Source organism: Haemaphysalis longicornis, unplaced genomic scaffold (assembly GCF_048455015.1).
Source record: "Haemaphysalis longicornis isolate Haplotype H1 unplaced genomic scaffold, Haemaphysalis longicornis Haplotype H1 scaffold_2, whole genome shotgun sequence".
Taxonomy (NCBI): Eukaryota; Metazoa; Arthropoda; class Arachnida; order Ixodida; family Ixodidae; genus Haemaphysalis; species Haemaphysalis longicornis.
The window spans coordinates 30,861,941-30,887,741 of record NW_027526295.1 but is presented as its reverse complement, the minus strand read 5'-3'; the positions used below and the strand labels follow the sequence as shown (position 1 = coordinate 30,887,741).

Sequence of the window (25,801 nt, the reverse complement as noted above, 5' to 3'; positions counted from 1 at the left end):
CTGGCGGGGTGAAATTCGCGTCTAAATGCATTAACACCGTCGTAGTTCAATTTCGAAAACTTCGTAGTCCCGAGGAGGCGATACGGATGAAAAATAAAAAGGGGGGGGAGTGGGTGCCACGCATCAGCGGGTGACAGTAAAAAGGGCGCGCAGACATCACCAGCACAACGACTTCGTTTACCGCCCTAAGGGCCTACCTCTCGAATCGCTCCCCCGACGATGAAGCGTCATAAGGCTTTGAACGGAGGTACGCCGACGGGGAAACCAATCTACCGTATGCCGGATGGTGCATGTTGGTACTTTTCGCGCTGCATATCCTGCTGCATATCCTAAATGCACGCTGCATATCCTGGCGTTCGATGTGGGCTGTCATGATGGGCCGCCTGGCCTGCGGATTTGATAAATATTCGTAAACTTAATTTTCTTCCCGCTTTACAACGCAAAAATTCGCAACGTCAAGTTTCTCTGCAACGAGGAGTCGAATTGCTTACCTTGCCGGTCGGACCGCCTGAATCAAACGCTGTCACAGCTCGACCTCATTCGGCTTTGACGAGGAGGAGAACGCGTTATTATTATCGATCCCTTCCTGGCTGCCGCACTGGGGGACAAAGCAATACCTGACTTTAAAAGCTTTCTGCGGGAAACGTCGTAACCACTGCCGCCGCCACTCGCGTTCGCAGCCATTTTAGGTGCGGAGCACCTTCGGACCGCACAATGTCCGTCCGCGTCCATGCACATATCATTTACAATGGCGAAAAATCACACAGGCACCGGCAGGATCCGAGCCTGTGTCGGGTAGACGAGACAGAGTTAGTGTCAGTCGTCTTACCCATTTGGGTAAGACCGTGAGTCAAACGACTTTCTACCTTGCCTGTAACGGTACGCAGTACCTCAGGACCTCCCAGTCCGTCCGCGTTCATCCGTGCGCACACCACCATCAAGCGAAAATCAAGCGAAATTCTGTTTGAGCCTTGAGTTGCAGTTTCATTTAGGGAATAATGAAGGCGCGATTCACGGCTCAAATCGAATGACGGTCGGGGCGTAAATTGGTCGGTGTTCAAACCAAGCTTTATTGAAGCAAAAGGGATGTCGCTCGGGGCGCAATTTGGATGTCATTTCGAGTCCCCGTACTCCGCACCCTCGCCATCATCTACGGAGTGGAGATGCGGCCATTCTTGTTTTGAGCGTCTGCTGCTTGTACTACCGAAAATAAAATAGCGCTCTCCCTAGGGCAGCGTCAAAGTTCCAGCGCTGGTTTCCTATCGCCCGGCATAAAGGAGGCTGTGGCCCGGCGAGCTGCTTCACTGGGGAGGGTCCTGAATGCCAAGCACGCGAAGCTCGGGAGTGAGGAAGTGCGAGCCGCTCGGCTCGCAAAACGCCGGAAGCGGGCTTATCCAGCCTTAAACCAAGCTTTCGCTTTGCATAGGGTTAGCTGAGCTTAGCCGCAAGCATTTTTTTTCTCTCTAATAAAGGTAGCCCACGAGGAGTTAACGCGATCCGTGCGGTCTGAACCCGCCGAGCGTAGTTACCGGCGCCGGAAGCCGTGGCAAGAGAACGTGTTTCTTTATCTCTTCTGTGGGTTTTTCTGATCTACGCCGCTCAAGCCGAAATGGTCCGTTTTAAAGCAAACCTTTTTACCTCTACCCCCCAAGGGTTCTTTCGCGACCGTTGGTGTCAAAAGAAAACTCCCGTGAACAAATAAAAGTATTGGCATCGCCAGGAATCGAACCTGGAACCAACAGAATAACAAAGCCAGAGGGCGTTGTCTTATTGATTTAGCTACGAGCCCACGTGGAGACGGGGGAAGACAAGTGGTGCACTAACCAAGCACATCTACGGGTTCAACCCCTGCATTCTCGCTGATAGCCACGTGATAGCGATTAAAGGAAGCTCACACCAACCCATGGCATCTCACTTCTAGTACGCCATGGGCTATAGCCTGTGGCTTCCGGTGTTCACGTAAAAAATCTCAGCTCCTTGCCGTCCTTCCTAACGCCAAACGACATCTTAAGGAACACATTCAAACACTCCCTGATAGCCAGGCCAACACTCCAAGCCCCAGCATCAAGATCCTGGGCCCACATCTTCAGGCCAACACCAAGAATGACGTATCCTTGCAGCCCCTCAAACACAGCATCAATAAAATTGTACACATGATCAGGCGAGCTGCCACCGAGAAGTGAGGCCCTAAGGAATCGGATACCTTTCGACTAGTTCAAGCTTTTGTCCTCTCGAGAATCACTTACGTCACCCCCATGTTTTCTTCTCGGCAAGGAGGACATAACGATGCTTTATGTAATCATTAGAAAGGCGGTTGAGGAAGCCATTGGTCTTCCCATGAGTGCGTCCAAAGAGAGGTTGCTTAGCACGGGGCTCTACAACATGGTGGTGGAGCTGATAAACGGTCATCTTTCTATCCAGAAGCTCCGAATGAGCAATACTGCGCCGGGTCGCCGCAGCTTTCACCAGATTGGCTGGGCAGTACAGAATACCACTCCACTTGATGTACTCCCGGACTTTTGGCGACAAGAACTGAAGATGTTCCCTGAGCTTAGAAATCTGAACCCCTCACACGACGAGGGTCGCCGATAAGCATGGGCTCAAGCGTTCAATTGCACCCTCGGTGGGGATCATGCAGTTATCTACACAGACGCCTCTCAAGATCGAGGGCAGCAGTACGCCATCATTGTGGCTACCTCCAGAACCACCCTCCTTGCTTGTGCCTCACTCAAGACCGAAGACATAACAGCAGCAGAAGAGGCAGCCATCGCCTTGGCTCTCACTGGGGTTCGGAAGGTAGTCTCCGATTCACAACAAGCCTACCAGAATTACTAGTCGGGTATGGTGTCCCGACCTGCACTGCGGGTGCTAAAAAACCACTCCCCAAATGGTTCCATTCAGCTCATCATGACTCCCGCTCACGCTTCCATGGAGGGCAACGAATACGACCACCAAGCCTATACTTGAACCCCCGTGCTATGGAGCTGCACGAGGACAGTTACCCGCATGTCTCGTTCAGGGACATAACCCAGCATTATCGCCTTCTGAGACAGACACTCCCTTTACTTTCCCCTGACCTCTGCATAGAACAACAAACTACCCTACGCCTGATATAATCCGGCTCCTTCTCACACCCGACGCGTCTTCAATTAATTCACCCGATTAGCTACGATGCTGAATGTAAATTTTGCTCAGAAGTAGGAACACTCCGTCACATACTCGGGGCACGCGACTTTAGCCCTAAGCACCCTCCTCTCTTTCCGTCAACCACCGAACAAGAGCAATGGGAGATGCTGCTGTCCAGCCCTTCTCTGCCTACCCAGCTTCAGCTGGTGGACAGAGCACAGGCGGCGCGGACTGCATATGGGCTACAGTGAAGAAGTGAAGAAGGAACCACTCCCCTGGGCCGCACTCTGGGCCGTTAAGAAATCTGAATAGAAGTATTTCCTCCTCCTCTTCTTCCTCCTTCTCCCCGAACTCCCCCACCTGCGTCTATGCCGCCGATCTCGTCGCCTCCGTCCGCGACGGCAAAGACGGAGAAGTGAGATCGTCTAACACCGGATTTGAGCTTCCTTTAATTTTATAAAAACACAGTTTCCACTCATGTGCTACACCAGTACAACGCAACCAACCACCATTCACGCATCATGCAATATTTAAACCTTACCAAGAATATCTCTTTTAATAATAGATGGTGTGGTTAAGTGCATCTCACTTCTCTCTGGTTTCACTATTTGTAGAGCGACGTGAATGAATTCAAGTGACGTCGCATGGGTAATCGTTGTGGGTGCCGTTTACAGCTTTGCTTTCCAACCACATTCACAGGGTGTATTGGCGAGATTTTTTCGTCAATCCTTTATCTCGTTACTCTTTGACGCCCTCTTTATCTCGATTTTCATTTGTGGTCACAAGAACCAGTGGAAAGGGGTTTTTAAAGCAGAGCTTTCTACCTCTACCTGCCAACAGTTTCGTTGTGTAAGCCACAAGAAACTCCAAACCAGGCTAATTAAAAACTACTGCCACCACCAGGAATCGGACCTGGGCCCAGAGAGAAGCGGAGCGAGAGCCCGTCGTCTTAGCAACTAAGCTACGGCCACACGTGGAGACGGGGGAGACAGACGCTAGTTTTGATTCAACGCTTTGATTCAGCGGAGAGGGCGCTTTTTGGAGGTGACACATGAAGCAACAGTGAGGGGGAGGCAGTGAGAGACATGACGCAGTCGCCGCGCGTGCCACCCTCCGCCTCACCCTTCGGAAGACGTTACTCTCCGTTTTCTTTCAGCCGACGCACGGCCGGGCTAGAGCAGCGGCGTCCGCCACTCTATCCCTGCCGTGGCTGACGCTGCTGCGTTCGGGACGCCGCCCCTGCGAATCTCCGGTAGAGCCTTGGCCCAAAAAGAAGCGGAGCGAGGGCCCGTCTTCTTAGCAACTAAGCTACGCCCACGCATGGAGACGGGGGAGACAGACGTTGGTTTTGATTCAGCGTCTGGTGAGGTAGAGGGCGCTTTTTTGGCGCGAATTCCGGGTAAAGGCTGGAAGAATGTCTGGTTTTCGCTCTTTGCAGAGCCACATGTGTGAATTCAAGTGAAGTCGCATGGGCAATTGTTGTGGGTGTCGTTTACAGCGTTGCTTTCCAACCACATTCAGAGCGTGGGTTGGAGCCAACTTTTTTAACTAAACGAACGGTGTCACATTAGGTTACGCACTTTTTGTTGTGCCTTAATACGACTGAGGTTTGATTTGCCCTAGAGGATATCGACAAGTGCGAGTCGTCCTACTAGTCGTAGTAGTTTGGGAAAAAGTGCTGGCTATATGCACTTCATGTTCGTGCTCTTTGTCATGGCAAAAATGTTTCCCCAGTGGGCGCTTAAAATGCGCAAGCCTGATACGGCGGCGCCAAGAAATGCAATAGTAGGGCATAACGAGGGAAGCCAAACTGTTTCGCGTATTCTCTGCATTAAAATGAAACTGTTTCCGAAGGTTTGCTATCGGTATGTTCGGGACTCTCTTTTTTTTCCCTTATGACATCCGCAAGGCCTGAAACACTGCTTCAGGAATGCGTTTGACTGCACAGCTAGCGATGTTGTAGTCGAGTGTTCGACGAAACTTCGTCTGGTCAGGGGTCATATTTGCGAATATAAAATCGTGGTCACTGATCAAGTCAAAAAGGAAACAATTGACGTTTCGGAGCCCATACGGGTTCCTTGTTCACAATAAAGCGGGCAAGAGGCCGTCGTCAATTTGTATGCAAGATATGGCGCAATGACTTTGTGTATTTTGCAGGCATGTTGCCATCAGTCCGGTTGACAGTATGAGGTGTGGTTTGGATGATGAGTGACTCGAGGAAAAGACGGGAGGCCAAATTTCTTTCTTTTGCTATGATAGCGGTGTCGTCCCAACCGATGCGGTGATTGTGCTGGCAGGCGTGCTCTGCCAGCGCATTCGTCGTTCGATTTTCTTTTGCAACGTCACGTTGATGCTCCTTCAATCTTCGTGAAAACTTGCCCGTTTCGCCGATATAAACGCAATCGCAGTCAGCGCAAGGGGATTTTGTATACGACTCCCGAGAACTTGTCACTCTCCATCTTGTCCTTTACGTTCACGAGCCTGCTGCGCAGCTTGCTTGAAGGCACGTGCACTACACGTAAATTGTATTTGGAAAATACGCGATGTTGTGCATGAAGAGTCTCTGACCTGCAGGGAATTTCGTTGCGCTGGAAGGAAGGAAGGATGTAGAAAAAAAAAAGGCTGGAAAGTTAACCTGGCTGGAGCCAAATTTCCCACAGTGCACTTGTGAAAGAGAAAATAGGCAAAGGTGAAAGAGAAAATAGGCAAAGAACAGAAAGGAAAGAATGAAGAAAAGTTGGAGCAGACAAGTATGCCCAGCGCTGATGCCCTTAGCCTGGTGTTTAAGTTCGTATCCCGTATAGGAAGAGTAAGAGTTCCTTAGTCGACGAGGCCGGTGACATAGAATCTTATCCTGGAAAAATGACCGCCGAGAGTTCATGTTCCGCAGTGCTGACGACAGCTTCTTTCTTTCAGGCGATTAGCGTGGGCATGCACATCACACCCGGTAATGAAATATAAATGGGAAATGTCCATCTGTTGCTAACAGAAGCTTCAGTAAATTGAAATATTTGAATTACCCTTTTCGTTCATAACCCGTGAATCTTGACTTCACAATAATGCGCAGCATGGTCGCGAACGAAAACACTCGTTAAAATATTACAGTGCGAGAATATCATGCATCCCTAAAACTGTGTGCACCGGCTAAGAAATTATAACAGTTGGGATATTTTGACGTTCATCACAATCCCCTTCCCCAGCCGAAAAAAAAAAACCTTTGGAAGTCCAAATGGGCCTTTCCAAAACACAATGGAAACAATTGGAAGGGCAATTTTTTCCAGTCAGTTCAATAGAGGTTTGGACAGGTCTAATTGGGCTCCGAAATGTTTTATTCGTCTGGGATCGCGCGAATATGTGATTAGCCTAGAAATTATAATGTCCGAGAGAATGACTTGCCTTTCAGGGTATATTTTGAACGTTGTTCCCGGCCGACGTACTAAGATTGCCCTTCGCCGTAAATGATAAAAAAATTCCTTCGCACTTCCCCGAGGGGGAGAGTGTGTAAGTGCGAATGCACGGTTGTTGATTGCGCGATTACGGTGGATATCATGATCTTAATGAGTAGTCGAGAAATTACACACACGCACACAACTACAAAGAAAGATATTTCACTCGTTATTGCTGGTACCGTTGCCCGGTCCGCCATCATCGTTATCGAGATGCACGACCAGCGACCGCTCTCGACGACGGCGCGCGCTCGACTAATACCCTCCCGCGCCACGCGGCCGCTACACGAGCGCCCTCACGCGTCGGAATGCGGAGCGCCCGCTACGCGAGCGAGAGCTCTCCCGCCCGAAGTGGAGAGGAGGCGCCCAACACCCGCAGTCACTGAGCGGAGAGAGGAGGAGGAGAGTAGCGCGCGCCCATCTCCCCCCGTTGCTAGGGGAGACGAGGAGCGCGCGCACCCGCAGCTGTTGCTATGCGGACGACGGCGGCGGACGATTCAGGCTCGCTTAAGAAGTGCATTCGCACTTAAAATCTGAATCCAACGTTATGGCTTCGTTTGATTCATGCATGTTCTTGCTCACAACTGCAGCCAAGCATGGGCCAATGTCCAGCCGGACTGGGTTAGATATTTTAAACAGTAACTTTCATAGCTCTTACCCTGAGTTCCTGCAGAAATAAGCAACAAGAAGCTAACTCTGACCTTTCCTTTCCATCGAAAACTGCCGGAACTCATTCATCGTCGTTCCCTAACGAGATGCACGAGTTTTTTGTCTCGTTTTAGCAACGCCCTTGTGCGTACGCGCTGTCTTTGTGCATGTGGAGCTTAAATTACCTATTTCCCCTCCCGATCCTGAGGCCGCTGACATTTATTTGGATAGATTGGCCCATTTCGGAGGACGGCAGCGCGCAGACTAGTGTCTACTGTACATCACTCCTTCCGCTCCTCCTTAACTCACGACAGGGTGTTTTGAATTTACCGCGCTCCGCCTTTGTTTACAATTTCATCATCCCCGGAATTTAAATCTATACTCTCCCACCGCACTTCCTGTTTCCCCACACCCTGTTCCTACCATACCGTCCCCGATTTTTTTTTTTTTTCACGTCCTGACGACAATCTTTTCCACTTGTCCTATTCCTGCTTCCCCTCTCTTTTTTTTATGGTCAAGAAATATGACGGCGGTTCAGTACAGGAAAATAACACGTGCGTCCTGAGCCGTAATCCGTGTAGGGAGGACTGACGGTGCATTAATCCGTCTTGAGTACAAGCCTCCGCCTAAGTGCTTTGAAAGTCCCTCTTGCATAACCTAATGTCCCGCATAATGCGAACAATATCTCATGGAGACAGCATGCGGCAGGCTCATGTTTTCTATGTGGTTGGCTTTTGAAAGAAAAGATTGAACATCTCATCCGTTATCAAGATTGCGAAACAGCGAAACTGTTTCGCAACCTCTAAATCTCGACCGGGAGAACAAAAGAAGCGTTTTGAAACCACATATATTTTTTTTGTATTGTGGCTTTTTGTTCTAGCTGGCTAACGTTCAGCTTCTCGGGCCGGACACTCTGTCGTCGGTCGAGCATGACGCCGTTGCGCAGAGAGCTGCCCTCGTTTTCGACTTCGCTGCTCGCAGTGAAACACAACCAGATCGACTCAGTCGACGTTTCCTTGTGGTTGCCAGAGCGATTTTCCGGTCCACGGGCCTCAGCGGAGCTGAACCGCTTTAGCCGACACCGCGAACCATTGCGACTAGATTGGGAATCGGGTTACGGAAGGAGGAACGCCACGTGATATCACAGCAGTCCAATAAGATACGTGGCAATAAGATAAAGACGTAGCCGCTGTCGCCAGGGCAGCGGCAGAGTATATATGTCCGCCATTGCTACCCATACGACAACTTATGCGGCGGCAAGTGGTGTGCCTTTCACGGGTAACTGTGTACAAGGTAGCACTAACCGCTTGGCTGTACAAGATCAGCAGTAATACTTCTCCTGTAAAGTGTACAAACGGCTGGAAATGGTAGACGAATGCGCTTAAGCGTGACAATTAAAGAAACGAATATTTAGGTAATGTTATAAGGAAATGTGGTTATTCAAAAAAAAAGCGTTGAGTTCGAGTCATTTGAGGTCGTTCGCAGGCTTTCAATAGGAAAGCGCATCTTTCCAAACTCCGGGATGTCACCGCATGAAAGAAAAAGTCGATTGTTGACTTCACGAACTTATTTGCGATGAAATTCGTTCCTTTCACGATTACAGTGACCAGTCATTAGACATTGATACAGTAATTTTAGCAAAGTAGTTAAGCTGCGTACTTATTTTGTCACTGGTAGCCAGACACCAGAGACCGCTGGCTGCCTCATCTCATTCCCGAAAGTTCATCAGTAAGCCTGCATACCCAATCTTTAAGTAGTCCTTGACCACGTCGTTTTCGCGCACATCTTTATTCTTGTCATGAATTATAATAATATCATAATGCCACACTTAATGTTATGAATGTCACAGTCATCAAACATAAATTTTTAACACCCGTCTTTTTATCCCTCATGTGCACCGACGTGTCGATCCGCTCAAATAGTTCTGTTACGCTGTCGTGTCATCGTCGGTGCCGGATGCGAATGGGTATTGGATGCTACTTCTAGGTAGCTAAGCACTACGCAGATACACTGCACTTAGAAGCGGCAAATATTGTCACTAAACTTCGCTACTAGACCTAGCGTTGTGACTAAGGTGAAAGTATGATTGCTTAAAATGAGGCATAATATTAGGTATATAGTGCCGGAGGCGTGGTGTCGTGACCTTAGCGTTTATTAACATCAATCAGCACATTAGTGCTAATGCTAGAGCCTTCCAGCAAAAGCGAAAACGTAAATGTTTTGACGCTATATCTTTTTGAGAAGAAAGCAAGGAAGGCGACTTGAAGGTGCGGAACGTAGGCGTTACCTTTATGGTATTGCGTTTGCAGTTAGGAATGAGCAACTTGACGGCATGCCAAAAACTTTTCTTTAACAATGGTGACAAAGCGTAAAAGAACAAGAAAAGTTACTAACTGACAGCGAGCACTAGTGCGAATAATGCCGGAGAAATTGTGAAGTGTGAACTGTAATCTGTTTTGCGACATGTAACGTTTGCAGAGAAAACGGCATAGGATGCAAGCGCTGAAAGCATAGTTTCTGTGCTTACAAATCATACTCAGGGACGTATGCGTACAGAGTATCGGAACTCTTTTCTATTGTTCCGTGCCGCCGCCAGGATCGTTGGTCAGTTGGCATCGCGTGACATTTGTGTACACTGCGACGGTTCATGGGCGCCGCCATTTTGTTCTTAATTCGTTTTAGTCGGTGAACTCTGGCAGTCTTAGGTTGTCCTCCCGGCACTGCGGCTGCGCGCGAGTGTCGTCGTTCCTGACGGGAATCAAAGATAATGCGTGTAGCAGCATTTCAGCAGCAAAATTGTCTGAAGATAGCATTTTGCTGCATCTTCGGCAGTGTCGTTCGCAAACGACCCGGTCGAAGTTAGCGGCGAGGCAGTAGATGCGGCAATCTCGCAACACTGATAAGCACCAAAATGGCCGCCGGTGCTGACTTGCCTGCCTGAGTTGCGGTACTCTAATACCTTATCTAGTGACACTTGTAAGCACTATAGGGCCAGCTCGTTCGTGTCCGGCTGAGCATTGCTTTACTGTTACGTCCTTCACTGACATGTTCTGTTATGCATCACCGTGATCCTCCCAGAAAATACCAAGCAGCATGAATACCATTCTAAGCATACGCCGCACGTTCCCTCCCCTCCAATCCGGGTTTACCCGTCGCGAGCAAGTAGTAATTCGGCAGGCGCAAACATATACACTGCACACACCCACTCGGCTCCATCTATTCCAACGCACGCCAGACACCCCTGTCCCACTCTGTCCCCACTGCCTTATCCCCCCTACCCAGGACCACATAATGTGGGAGTGCCCCTACAACCCTACCCAACCACACAATTACACCGGAGAGTGGCTGGCTGTTGCGGCGATACTCCAAAGGCAACGGGAACTGGCGGCCCACATCATCAGGGCCCTCAGCGGCTGCCTGGACCGAGGCGGCTGATTCGCCCAACCATCCCATGAATAATAAAGTTTCTATCTATCTATCTACCGACTGGGCCACAGCAGTAGCGAGAGGCTAGTGTCAAGAGCTCTCACTGCAGTTTCCACATCTGAAACGTTGCTTGAAACTTAGTGACGTCAGTATCTGCAATGCAGCGGTTCTGAACGGGTGCGAAAACTGCGGTTACGTTTAACGCCGAAGACTTCGCGGAGTTGTTATTAGTAAACACAAGGCACCGTTAGCACAAGATGGATGAGCCTCATTAGGATGGCGTCGGACGGGCATTCGAGATCTAATGCCCGTAGGCTGCCTGCCCAAAAACTGAGCAGGGAACAGCGCTGCCCAGCGAATGGCCATTAGGGAACATTGAGGCAGCGAGGTAGTCGTAGAAGATGCGCTGTTGTGTTTACGGGAAACAACGCCGCCGCCTATAATGGTGTTACACTCCGGCAACTCATACACGCAGCTTCCGAAAGGTGTTATCATTTAAATTTCAAGCATTTAGAACTGTTGCAGGAAGAACCATAGCAACAGTCGGTTTTAACACGTAAGCATTCTTTGGCGAGTACTATAAGGCGAACAGCTTAATACGTTTTATCTTAACAAACCTGCAGAGGCAGAGTTAGGATATTTTATCGTTGTAATTTTTATAAATCTAAAACATACCGAAGCGAAAAAAAGTTGCACAATTTCTCAATTTATAGTCTACTATGGCACCTATCCCATTAAAGGAGCCATGAAGAGAAAATGCAAGTTGGTTTTATTCGAAAGATTTCGTGTTTTATAGTGCCCCCAGCGCTTGTCCGGATACAAACGGTGCTTTATTCACTGAGAAATTAAACAATTTAGGTTAAAATTTTGATTTTCCCGCTCAATCGCGCGTTTTCATGGTCCCAAATGACATCACAGAAACCGACCGCTCTGCAGCCTAGAGTACCTTCATTCACGCATCCGCCGTACAGGGTAGAGACACGTATACGCTGGCGCCGCCATTTTCGGTTGCTCGCTCGCCGCCGAAGCAAGTCATTGTGTCAAAACCGCGCTAAAATTATCACCGCAACGCGGTTTACTGAAGAAGTTTGAATCATATTGTCTGTTTCGCGTTGCTAGGTCTCGTGGGAAACGAAAAGAATAACGCGTTGAGCCCGTTGGCCCAATTGCGGCGGCACGGGACCGTTCAAAGGTTGTCTCCACCCTGTACAGCGGTGTTGGTTTGTTCCCGCGTTTCTTTACGTTCCGTAACCTAGATGGCGCCACCATACCGTGGCAAGCGTTTGGTTTGTTTTTGCCCGCATTTAAACCTGGCTTGTTTTTGTTCTGGGAGAAAATATTCGTTTCCTAAAGAATGTGCCCTAAATTTAAGCGCAAATCGCTCGTTCGTCTAGTTTGTAAGTTCTACCTAATTTGCGTCTGCTTCTGCCAGTCTCCGCCAATCGCAGAGCTTAGCTCATGTGACGACATAGGTTCTGTTGCGGGAAATGAGCTGGTGGGTCGCATGACCATTCCCGTTTTTCCTAATTATGTAGCTTATTTGAGCGAAGTTTACGTTAAAAGTGGTGTCAGTATGATTCTAACGAGACAATCTTTTGAATGAACCAAACTTGTGTTTTCTCTTCATGGCTCCTTTAAGTCCAGAAAATAATGCAAAAACTGAAAATAACATATCTACATTATGAAGGCCTACCTACGTGCCATACGCGATTAACGATAAAATGCGCGCCAATCCACCCTGTGGAGGTGGTTGGAAAGCGAAGCTGTAAACGACACCCACAACGATTACTTATGCGTTGTCACTTGAATTCACACAAGCGCCCCTACAAAAAGTGAAACCACCGAAAATTAAAAGCACGTAACCAGACCCTTTATTACTTCAAAGAGATATTCTTTGCTAAGGTTAAATCAATGCATGATTCATAAATGGTGGTTGGTTGAGTTGTATTGGCGAAGCACATGAGTGAAAACGTTTTTTATAAAATTACAGGAAGTTCAAACACGGTGTTTGATGATCTCACTTCTCCTCCGTCTCTGCCGCCGATCTCGTCGCCACCGTCGGTGGCGACGACATGAGGAGACGGTGGCGACGAGGTGGCGACGTCGGTGGCATCTCTGCCGCCACCGACGAAGGCGACCATATCAGCGGCAGAGACGTTGAAGTGAGATGCCATGCGTTGGTGTGAGCTTTTTTTAATTTTGATAACTTCCAGCGCACGCGCAAGGTGCGCACACGGCCGCTACGCGTGACGTGGGCGGAGCGCACAGCTGTGCGAGAGGTCGCGTGACGACACATGCCATGGGTGGAGCGCACACAGCCTTGCGAGAGGTTGTGTGACGCTATCACGTTGTATTTAGCGAGAACGCAGGGGTAAACACGCAGACGTGCTCGGTTAGTGCACCGTCTGTCTCCCCCGCCCCCGCGTGGGCTGGTAGCTCATTCGGTAAGACAACGGGCTCTCGCTTCGTTTCTCTATTCGTTCCATGTTCGATTCCTGGCGGTGCCAGTGACTCGTTTTATTTCTGCGGGGGAGTTTTCCGTTAACACCAGCGGTCGCGACAGAACCCTTGGCGGGTAGAGTTAAATAGCTGCGCTTTAAAGGAAAACATAAGGAAAAAAAAATGTAAAGAAAGCTGAATGTGAAGCAATAGACTCATGAAGATGTATGCGAGCCAGCCCATAGAGTTTCATACAGTAACAACTAGAGAGGAATCTGGCGCTGCGATCATCCGCCGCAATGGGCGTGATGGGTAGTTCTGGATTCGGATTGGCGCGCGATGGCTTGCGGAAGTTATTATGGATTTTATTGTGCTGACAGTTTAGTTTTCGTTTTGGACTTTCCCGAACGACCCGGTGTGCTGAATGAAGCGTGCAAAAATACGTTTCTCTTTCAACTGAATGCCGCACGTGGACTGATGCCACCCTGAGTAGAAATGTTTTATAACCCAGAGTTGCGAATCGGATGGGTTATCAATTCATTGCCTCTCAGCGAGCACGAAAACACAAATGACGGCGCTCGGTGTGCGGCGAAGTTGTCTGCGAATTAGGAGTTTCGGCGCTGCTCATTCGGCAGAGTAATGTATAGTCAAAGCTGACGACGGTTGCGAATCGCTTGGAACAGCCACACGTTTCGTGCGAATGCCGGCTGTACGGCGTAGACCAGCAGTACCGGCGGCTGACAGGTACGCAGCTTGATGAATGTCACTAATTCAAGCAAGAATAACTTCTCCAAACGTAATCGGTTTCTTTTTTTTTTATGAGCACAAAACTTTTCTTAGTATTACAAACTACAAGCGCCGAAACTTTTACAAATGGTTTTTAAAGAAGTCTGCATCCTGCTGTAGTTGGCGGCAAATGGCAAACCTGCTCCACAAACCTCCTTGACTCCGCGTCGGTATTTATTTAAACGCGCCCTTTTATTTCGTACAAAACCGGTATTCCGTCAGTAACTTTTTTGTTAGCCATGTAATTTGTAAACAGAGAACCGGGCAATTGAAGTTTTTTTGTCAAAAAACGCAGTTTGCGCAGCCATTAGCCCGTTTTGATCCTACGCAATCCAGTTCCAGAACTACTCATCATTCCCATTGAAGCGTAAGCGCCGCCGCCATATGTTCGCGTTGACGTTAGCGCCAGTTTCGCCTCTAGTTATTATTGTACGAAACTCTATGAGCCAGCCCTCACTCATTCAACTGAAAAACAACAAAACAAGCAAATGACAGCGAACCGATGAAATACGCAAAACTGAAGTTAATTAAGCACTATCGTGCGATTAACCAAAAGGAGCAAAAAAAAAAAGAGAAAGACGCCGTCCGGATAGCCGTGTTCTTTCGATGCCACCAAGGGAACGCACTATTGATGAAACGGACAAGCAGCTTAATAATGCGTGCGCATTAGTAGCCAATACACCTACTTTCCTGTGGTTTTTTTCAGAGCGAAAGCTCTACTACGCCATTTCGCGCAAGGTCATTCATGGCCTCGCAATGACTTTGAGCCGCTAAATCCCAAGTATGGCAGGAGTGACGTCACACCACCACACGATCCGCTGCTTTCGCTGGGAGCCTCGCTGCTCCGGTACCGCGTGACTAGGCGAGGGTTTAGTGACTGCTTCGACGGCGCTTGGTCGCTCAGTCTCACAATGGGTGACACGCTACCGCAGGAGCGCGCAAATGTGGCAGGTATCACCTAAATACTATGAAACAATGTGCCCATAGTCTGCAAAATTAAGGGAAAGAGCTGTCTCTCGTTATCAATACGAGCAGGTTGATGTTATACTGTATACGCCTTCTGTTGCTGCTAATGGCCGTCTCCCCAATAGCCACCGTTCAGAGTTATGTTCATTCCGTCGCGGGTGGCTGTCGTCGTCCCTGCAGTCGACACGCTGAGAAGGAAGAGCCTCCGCCCAGCCACCAACATCTCTTTCCCGCCGTCCCCGCAGGCGTCGCCGTTGCAGCATCAGCAGCAGCCCCCGGAGCCCCCCGCGCGCAACTGGTCCCCGCAGCAGCAGCAGCCGGCGTCGCCGGGGGGCGGACGCTACCCGACGGCCACGCGGGCCGTGAGCGTGGACCGGGCCACGTCGTCCTCGTCGCTGCTGTCGCGGTGGCGGCAGGCGGGGCGCTCCAAGAGCGCCTCCATCTCCGAGCCCCGCGAGTACCCGCTCGACGACGGCAACGCCAAGCCCACGCCGCCGCCGCGGCCGCCGCGCTCCGCGGCCTCCAGGCTGTCCGGTGAGAGCTTCGGGTCGTACGTGCAGTCTTAAACAACTGAGCGCATCGGCATTCCACAGTCATTCAGAGAGAAAGCAGAATTTTAATGAATGGAAGGAAAGTACAGAGCGATCGGCGTGATCATATAGATCAGGTCTGCTATTCTGTGTGAGGGAAGTGGAAGGGCGAAAAGGGCGTGAATGGAGGGTGACAGGGATGATGATTGTGTAACGGGTGTGACGATAATAAAGTACAGGTGAGGGTGTACGACACACAAAAATGCTTATGCCACCTGCCGCATGTGTTCAATATTTCGCTACAGTGGTGCCGGATCTGCAATCCAGCTGCAAAACCGCGTATGTAAAAAAGAAAAAACGCTCGCTGTGTCTCGAGCGCCTTGTTTGAACAATGCCGGTGCGGCCGGGGTCCCAGCAGTACGCCCTAAAAGAAATATACATCGTAATTCGCATACACTGGGAGAAATATTTGTATTAGAAATGTGGCCTTACTCATCTAAAGTAACACATATTAATTCATTTCGTAACAATTATATTTTTACACATCGGTTCAGCATTAAATAGCTTCAAATAAAGTAATACGCATTCCCGCAGCCAAATCAAAGAAAACAGTTTAAAACACAAGTTGAGCACGAACCTTTCAGCATTTTCAAACTAAAACACCGAATACAGCAGTTTCAATAAAATTCAATTTCCAACCTGTGTTTCTAAGGAACCACCCGAATTCAAGCGACCTTTTCGCACAGTTCATTCAACCACTGGGCCCTGCACCCTCTCCCGCTAAACAGCTTTATTATGCGTCATGTGCGCGCAGCACGGCGATGAACACCTCTTAGCAAGTTGCAAACAGTCTGAACACTACCCTCCACAAGCGCAATCTTTCTCTGGCAGTGTCGCCACACCGTTCAGGCTCGCCAACTGCGCGCGCACGTGCCTTGCACTTGGAGACAACCACCCTGCTCTCGTCTCTGAGCCGACGGCGTTTGCAGGCCCTTTAGAGTGCAATTGTATCAGCTTTTAGGTTTAAAAAAAAATTGAGGATCCATCCCGTCCTCCCGAAGTGGATGCCAGCGAAGCTATTTGCTGTACGAGAGCAAACACGCGATACAATCAATTAAAATAAAGAGATAAACGTTGAAACAAGAATACTTCGACCGAAACGTTACAAGAATGGCCTTGTCGTCACTGTGGTACTATCGTGATACATTAGAATAGGAACAACGGAGAGCGTGGCTTTCATTACATGCCGGGTATCCTGGCGACGAGTCGCGATGCCCAGTAGGAAGAAGTCACGAGAGTGCTTGTCCAACCTTGGCTTGGAAAGGCCTCGTTCGGTGTGTGGGCATTTTGGTTTGTCTTCTCGTCGCATTCGGTGCCCGCTCACGCGAGCGTAATCTAACTTCGTAGCTGCGCTGAGTAAAAGCGGCGCGCACGCAGCTATATTTATTTACGGTTTTATTTCGTGCCAAGCGCCCAGCACACAATAGAAAGACGATGGTCTTTCCATACCACGGTTGGACACGAACTCTCGTAACTTGTTCACACTGCGCATGCGCTGCATGTTCTGATAGTCACGCGCTCCGTTGTTCGTGTTTCAATGTATCGCGATAGTACACTCGTATGGGCTCGGCCATAACTCGCGTCGAATATCTCGCTAACATTGTATTTACACAGATTTTCTTGGCTGAGTTGGAGACCCTCCCTCATCTTTTAAATGCGCCAGCAGTGCTCGAAACGTCGCCCCCTTTGGCCCGTCTTTCCTACGTGCGATCTTGGACGAATCACAAGCGTGTAACCAGCGCCCACATGTGTCCACAAATTGAGCCATGAACTTCGCGTTGGCTCCAGTTGAACTTTCCATCATCACAGCTTGATACCTGCGTCTCTTGGTATACAACGGTGTATGCTTCGCCGCTCCCGTCCTCCCCTCGCCTTGCACGTCGCTTACGCTTGGCTTGTATGACGCTAAAGGAATGATCGCCAGCCCTTGCGCGTGGAACGCGGTCACGTGGCCTTCTCACGGCGGGCAGGCCAACGGAACTTTTGTAGTCAGTTGACCATCTCGCAGCGTGAAATTTACGTCCAGAAAATTGATTTTTGGGACCGAGAACGTGCGGGAAAAATCCACCATCTCCAGCAACGTGAAACCTGGGGAGGGGCGAAGCATGCAGTGTATAAGTGTATTCTTGGCGCCTTGGTGTTTTCGCCCACGTTGATTAAACCATTGGGGATAGATGTATACCGCTTTGCTTTAAAAGTCTCGTGTCTTTGAAGCACCAAGCGTTCTACCGCTAGGTGTTCCAAAAAACGAGTGTCCCGGAAGTTCTTTTAGTGCGCGTTTGTGCCCACGGAGATGAACGAGTGCCCCGGTGTTTTAGTATCGTGAGTACATGAGACGACGACGAAGGAGACGCCGACATCCTAAGCCCCTAAGGGTATTCGCTCCTAATATGACCGGTAAAAACTGCGTCACACTGTTCGGTTGTTTCATGCGCTTTTCTAGGGCACACCTTGTTTATTGTTATTTTGTCGGTTGCGCGTCGTAATTTATTAGCTATTATTTACAGGTCCCGAATTATAACCTAAAAGAGTAGTACAAGCATTGATAGCTACAGAAAAAAAACGCAGTACCAAGTTATGTACTGCGGTCTTGAAGCTATAGGGGATGTCAGCGATAGAGGTAAAAATGTGGTCGTAGGCATTGTTCACGGAGGAGCACACGTCCGTGCACGCTTGTCCATACGTTTCTTCCTGTGTCTCCATTTGTTTATCGTGATTGTGTAACCATGAAGGAACACTACTAGTTTATCCCGTTCGTCACAAACATTAGTGGCGGGTTGTCGAAAGCGCATGATCTAGTTCGTAATGTTTGACCACCTATTCACGTGTCGTCCCCAAATCTTTGGTAAGATGACTAGTAAGGGTCCACATAGAAGTTAAAAGTGTCACCCCAATTGTTTTGCATCATGTCACCCGAGGAGGTATTGACCAATTGGTAGCACATCATGCTTCAACGTTCCTGTGGGTCCGAAAAACGGCTCGAAGTTACAACTAAGTCAGCTTTCAAATTTCGATATACTTTGTGGTTCTAAGCCGGCATAGTACAGGCATGAAGGCCTCCTCACGGCGCCATCATCAGTGCGCCATCAACGCCGGCTCTTTTATGGGGCGACATCGGAAATCACCGCCACAGCACGCACCGGGGTAACGAACCATCAGTGGCGGAATACAAGATCTGGACGGTGCTCCGCAACCTCCATTTTGGTTTTTTGGATGGACTGCACTCTGTTGCGGATTGCCACATCAGGTAACCACGCCACCATGTCGGCCGGATGAGCCAGCATTATTACACATGCATGAAGGCTCGTCTGCGTGGCTCATGCCGAGGGCTTTATCGACCGCCTGATGCCTTCAGCCAGTGGCCTGTTTGAAGCGTCCCCTCTCGGCGGGAAATTGCGTCAGAACCGTGCAGCATGTACACACAATTGCTGGGCAGAGACAAAGAAGACTGCAGTCCTACAGGTGACGGCCGCGTAACCGTACAGCAGAGCGAGAGGCTGCAGTCGTCTTCTCTCTCTACCTAGGAAAAAACAAAACGAAGATCCACGCCCCTCAGCTCGGTCGACGCTCACGCGACCACCTTACGATCGGTTCGGTCGGCTTTATGCTCTGCGGCGTGCTCTCGTGGGAAATCTAGCGGCGGAGACGCTGCCCCCCTTTCCCGGTTTCTGGCTGGTATCTTCTCACGCTTCGGTTGCGTGCCTGATTGTTGAATTACAAATATCGCTGTCGAATTCCCCTGTCGTGCGATTTCCAAGGACGACGCCATACGAGCGGGCTTCGGAGTAACTTCATTACCTGATTACCCAGTCCCGGCTTGAGAGCGTTCTTGCCGAGGATAAGTAAATGTTCATCCAGGCTGTGCGTACTCATTCGCCACCTGTAGTATCCTAGGTAGGCGCTTGTCGCTCACGCGCGCCAAATATGGCGAACGGTGCAGGGCACTATTGCACTATCGCAACGTATGTTATACATTCCGATAAATTTTGTAATCGAACGTATTTTTTTCTGTCCGTCCCTCTGGTCACGTGAGAAATAAATTAACTTTCATAGACAGGAAGCCATTTAAGCACACTTAGTGTTGTGATTGCAAACCACGCCACGATCACGGAAGAAAAACGCAGGCACTTTCCATTAAACCACGCGCAGCAAATAAGCTAAACATAACTAAACATAAGTACCCCTACAAAATGCGGCTAAGCTAACGGTCTCACTAATAGCCTCAGTGGGCCTTTTCCGAAAATTGTGCTCGCCAAAGGAACCTTAACAAGGCACGCCTGGAGTCAGGAGTGATGTCAGTTTGCAGAGACGAGTAATGATCGGTGGAAATGATGGTCATTCTTGCAGATATTTTGAAGCAACAACATATTCGGTACTGATGAGCAGAGTATGCCCATCGCAATTTATATACTTGTTTTCTATTGGACATCACTTCGCTTTTTAATGTTTGGAGCTTTGGTGTCAGTTTAAAGCCAACCAAACGCGTGCATCAGTTTTCTTTTAGTAGTTATTTTGACTTCACTGGTGGCAAATTCAAATATCTCTATCGTCTTATCGCCTGAAAGTAAAGGATGACTTCACCATGTTCTAGTACACCTGGAATATCCATCAACACAAATAAGGCCTCGAATTCAACAACGGATGGAAGCTTGCAATCCTACTATTTCAGGCACTTTTCTTGGGAACATTTGTCGGCACATTGTGTGCAGTTGGTCAACTATTAGCAAAAAAAAAAAAAAAGAGGGAAATGGCCGGTCCATGAAATGGCCTACTTATCCAACATCTGCAGTCTGCGCCTGAGTCTGCCGTACTGTGCGTCCCTAAACCAGCTTTTCCGTCCTGTTCCGGACATTAATGAGGCGCCAGATGGAACGTCCCTGCGTTGCCCTAATGGAACGAACGCGTTCGCCAGCGTCAGCGCTTCTGTAGGAGGCGGGGAGAAGCATCATTACGAGCACCATTTCTTGTAAGGGCAAGTTATTGAGAGACAAAATATAACGACGGGGATAAACAAAAGCGACTCATGACAGCACTAAACATTGCAACGGCGCCTATGTAGGCGAAAATAGACCTTACATACTGAGTATCCTCAAGTCTGCTTGCAAGCCTCCAATGCGAAAGTATTGTGGCTCCCGCTAACATTACACGCTCCCTGCTTTTTGGCATTGTAAGCGTGCTTCCTTGGTCCGAGCGGACATGGCCAGTGGCGATGCGGCTGACGTCAAAGCACCTTTAATCCTGAGACAAACTCACCGGTTTCCACTATCACGCTATAAAGCAACTTGTAGCGCGCTTGTGTGTGTATGTGTGTCTGGGGGAGGGGGATTTCCCATCTTGGCACCCTTTTGTTCGCAAGCCGTGTTCCAGCGCGTGCATGTGGAATTTGCGGGACATCTGCTGCTCTCAACCTCAAGTTTTTCCCATGAGTCGCGTAGTGCGTTCTCAAACCGTTCATTCAGAGGAAAAACATGTCCCGCACATTGACGTACATTGGCATTAGTATTTTCGTTGTATCATTGCAACCGTAGCAGTTTCCACCTATACGTTTTGGTTAAATCTGTTGATCGCTCGCACGCACATGCACACTCGTCAATAAACACGGTGCAGCTCTGCCGCCTCTTGACCATTTTACACGTGCGCTGATCACAGGACCTGAGTAGAAGGGGGCACTTAATAAACGTCAGCTTACGTTTGCACTCGTGACACTGAATTTAAAATAACAGATTTTAACATTTCAAACTAACAAGCTGCACCTTTGTGTGCCACAATGGCGGGCTACGGATATATTAATACACCTGGCCATCTTTAACGTGCTAGAAATCCACGACACACTGGAGTTATCCTTTTTTTTTTTTTCATCCTTAAAAAATTTGGCTCCAAGCCACGCTGTGAAGGGGGTTGGAAAGCAAAGCTTTAAACGACACCCACGACAATTACCCATGCGACGTCACTTGAATTCACACACGTGGCTCTACAAAAAGTGAAAACAGAGATTCTGCCAGCCGTTGCTTGGAATTCGCGGGGGCTGCGTCTCGAACGCAGCAGCGTCGGCCACAGACGGGCTAGAGCGATGGACGCCGCCGCCGTAGCACGGCCGTGCGTCAGCGGAAAGAAAATGGAGAGGAGCGTCTTTCGAAGAATGAGACAGCGCAACCTAGCCATCCTGATGTGCTAGCTCGGGGCTACACCGCCGCGCGACACAAGCGTAGACACCGAAACAATTCGGCACGTGAGCTTAATGATTGCCATTTGTGCCGATTGAAACTAGTTAGTTTAGTAAGTTTGAGAACCACGAGAAAGCTGAGGGAACTTTTATAATCGCTATTTATCAGAACCAGTTGCTCCTATCGCCGTCTGTAATACCTCTTAAACGCACCCAAATTGGTAATCACGAATTCAGTAAACGGAGTCCCATTCGTGGCACGCAGTGCGCAAAAGATAGCGTTTCTCTAGCGGCCAGATGTCTGTATGTGGTCTCTACATTTTATTTCCCGCCCTGCAAACCAATCCTTATCGTATCTTTGCCATACGACCACTTAATCCCGTCGAGTCCGGGTTACCCAGGAGGTGCTCTCGAACAAGTTAATCAAGCCGTGCGAAGGAAGCGCGCGATGGACGCGAAGCTGCGTTTAAACAGGCCCAAAACAACCGCTGCTAAAGCAGACGACAAATCCGTACCGCCAACGCGCCCACCGACGAGCAGGCATTTCGGCACGGTGAACGCTGGGTAAAATCACCGCGCCATCTACAGTGTGCTCCGTGAGTGAGGTCCTCCACCCCCCCCCCCCTCCCACGCCTCCCGCGGTTGCCTCCAATGCGTTCGGAGTTTTTGTCCAGCACGCCGCAAAAAAACCGTTGGCTGGTAGAAGTATAAAGCTTTCCTTTAAGGGGATAGGTAGGGTAAATCAGTAAAAAAATTGAATATGCAATTTTGGAACAGAAAAATTGAGCACACTATAAGGAACAAACTTGTGGAAGCCCGGCGGCAAGGGCCCGCGCAAAACGATTTAAATGCCGCGCCGAAGTGTGCGGCGCGCCCTGGCCTTTAAAAATGGCGGACAAAGTACGGATGACGGTTTTTTTATCGTTGTTTTTCATGGTTCGCTTCTATTTTTCACGTTTTTTTTTTTTTTTTGCTTGCGTGTATGCGACAAATAAGTGTAAAGTAATAAATGATCATATATTGTTCAAGTTATTTGTTTTTACGAGACCCGCTGCTGGTGGCGCTCTTCTAGTATGTTTCGTCTTTGTTATTGTTCCCACGTGTACGATCGCGTAACGTTGCCTCTTTTACAATGAACTAGAATAGCTCGATTTCGAGTTTCAAGCGTACTAAAACACCACAAGATGGCACGTCCATCCAGGAAATGGAGCAAACGCAGAACGTTCAGAGGTAATCGGTTTACTAATAAGAAAAACACCGAGGAACCGGCTCGACGAAGCGCAATCGTCGCATAACTTGGTGGGAGGCATCAAGGGGCTTCTTTCGATGCAGACGGCGCAAGCACCCCTGGCTAACACCTCACTGACTTCGCTCTTCTCTGCACTTTTTATTAACGTTGCTGTGTGTAACAAGTGCAAAAAGGGTGAAATAATTTTGGAAGAGGCTACTAACAGGCCTCTTGGCATCCGGCATCCGGCATAAATGGCAGCTGTTTGGCACCGGCATAACGGTTTGGCATCCGGCATAAATGGCAGCTGCTGCGAGTGTGATACTTTCAGTGTACTGGAGGCATCCAGGCGCACTGCTGGCAACATCTTTGAAGTAAATCAACTAACGATGCTGTAGCCTACTGCAATGACAGTAATTCTACACGAAAAGCTGTTGTGGAGGTTGGAATTGTTCCAGGCGTGTTTTATAATATTAACTTCGTCAGGGCCTAATTCTGTGGCTCCACCGAAAGCCAAAAAGATGACGGATAAAAATGAACACAGAATGGTTTCATAGACATCTTTAGACAAGTCAGCAGTGAAATGTATTCTTCTGGGGCATTTTAAGCATTCCTAAAGAGTACGCAATTCATAAAGCCTCAATTTTCTCTAATTGTGTTTCTTGTGACTTCTTCAAATTTAATATACGTTTTCTCAAAAAGTATCGATCCGATTAAAATGAAACGTTTCACTCGATTTCTATAACCGATTATACATAATCTGAACAAAAAAATTACATATAATGTGATAATATTACTGCAACAAAATTACAGTTTGTGTGCATGCAGAGATATTTTTTGCGCCAAACTTCAAGGACGGCATGTAATATCTTTAGTTCGATAACTCCTATAAGTATTTAAAATAACAGTGCCTGATATCATTCATTCCTGCTTGTTATTCCAGAGGAAAGTTACATTAAATAATTCAACACTCTTGAAATTTCGGGAGTGGGCAACGTACACCATGTATGCACAAACAAAGGGCTTTATATTTTACCCAGTGGCATCTTTTGGGCACATGTGAAATTTGATGCGAATATCTGCAAGCGTTTCTGAAATATAACGTTAAAACAAATATCTACCATTGACCCTACCACACCTCCTTAAAAGAACTGCCGCTGCAGGTCAACATGTGGCGCTGCCCAGCGTCAAAGGTTGACTGGTGAGCTGGTTTGTTTCTTGACATTGTTGATGCACACCGCACAGGAACAGGACACGAAGAAGAGAAGCAAACAGAGGAATGTGTCCGCGTCCTTTCGTTGTGTTTTGTTCGTGTGCGCTGTGCATGGACAATGTTTAACGCGGTCGAATCCACCGTCGCGGTTGTTGTGTTCACCAGATAACTTGGCTTTTAGTGCCTACTGAACAAGGCGAAGGCGAGGTCTTTAATTTGCGTTTGCATTGCGGCCGCATTGACATCAAGAGTAGCCTAAGCGATGTCCTTGTCCCCAGACTTGTCTCACGCAAAGCACACCCCGCCCTCACCATCAGTGAGTATGAGCTCGGCTTCTCTTTTGCTCCCGGCGACAACTTCAGCGGGCTGACTGTGAGATTCGTGGCAGTGTCTTTGAACGCTGCTGCTGCTGATGATGATAATGACGATTGTTAGTGGTATCCCCTTTGTAGCGGGGTGATGACGTGTCATCTTACCAAAAAAAGTAAAAATAACTAATATACTTATGTTTTACACTCTTCGTTTAATACTGGCGCTGCTCTTAGGGCAGGCACAAAAAAACTTATTAGGCAGAAAATACTTATTTTTTCTGTTCAGGAGGTAGCTGTCCTAGGCAACATTCTTGTCTCTGTTTTAGATGCCAAGCATCTCATGCTCGGGGCTGTGTCCCTGCTTCCCTCGTTGTAGTTGTCGTTGTCCGCCGTCCGCACTCTACTGCGCATGCGCGTCTCTTCAGCCCCATCAGCGTTTGGGCTGACGTCAGCGCAGTCCACTATAAAAAGAAATAGTTAGTTAGGCGGCGTCCGGTTTCGATCCCACAACTCTCTGGCCACAACGGGAGGTACGTGGTGCTCTTCCCACTACGCTACAAAACGAGACGGGAGCATGTGCTACGAAAGCGCCTTATGTCCTTCACTCATTCAAACTACGTCAAGAAGCTACCGACACAATGAAGGCACGTGAAGCTGAACGTCAACGGAAACGACGAACTGAAAACTAATGGGAACCTCAGTCGACCCCATGGCTGCTTCGCATACTACTCAGGGTTCCCCTACGGGAATATGGTGTAATTTTTGTGCACCAGCATTCCAATCTTTTCGTCGTCTCGACAGCCTTGAAGTTAACTCCCCCTGTGCTATCCTTACATCCTAGGTATTCTGGAAGCCGAATATTTCCCTTATGTAGATTTGGATGGATACCCTCACATATAGTTTCCGTTCCTTTTCCGCAGACCACGCATACCCCATCATTTTGTGTATACGTCCCCACAAAGCTCTTAGTTCGCAAGAAACCTGCTATAGCCTCAAAGAGGAAAGCACTGCCGTCGGAATTATCGCAGAAATTTTCCTTCCTTATGTACAATTTCGCAGCCCTGTACATCTCAACGACGTATAAGCTTGCGTTTTTTTCTCTCCATTTATTCCTTTATATCTGCCTTGCCTCTTGTTTGCTTACAATGGCTGTCTTGGATTCTCCACTGCTTTTCCGTATTTCATCGCTAGCCTTCTAGTATTCCTTAGCCACTGCATGTCCACGTTTTTCATGTATATGTACCTACAACATTTAGCTGTCCACCTACGTTGGTCAATGGCTCTTAACCTCCTCTCAAAACATATTTTACTCTTCGCTTCTCGAACTTCAAAGTACGCTAGCCCATTATTCCCTGGCCTGCTTCGTTAGTCGTTTTTCCATGCGCGCCGAAGGACGAACGGCCTATACCATTCTCTGGTTCACTTCTAGGCCAGCTAGAGCGTCTGATTTTAAGCACAG

General features: G+C 48.6%; 1 protein-coding gene across 1 annotated transcript in view; it reads left to right on the top strand.

The window, feature by feature from the left end:
* LOC144168813 (uncharacterized) overlaps positions 1-25,801 on the top strand; it is a 279,672-nt gene that overhangs the window by 172,063 nt on the left and 81,808 nt on the right. The window contains exon 3 of the mRNA XM_077697802.1: positions 15,083-15,371. Coding sequence (XP_077553928.1) covers positions 15,083-15,371 — 289 coding nt within the window. The remainder of the gene's footprint in view (positions 1-15,082; positions 15,372-25,801) is intronic.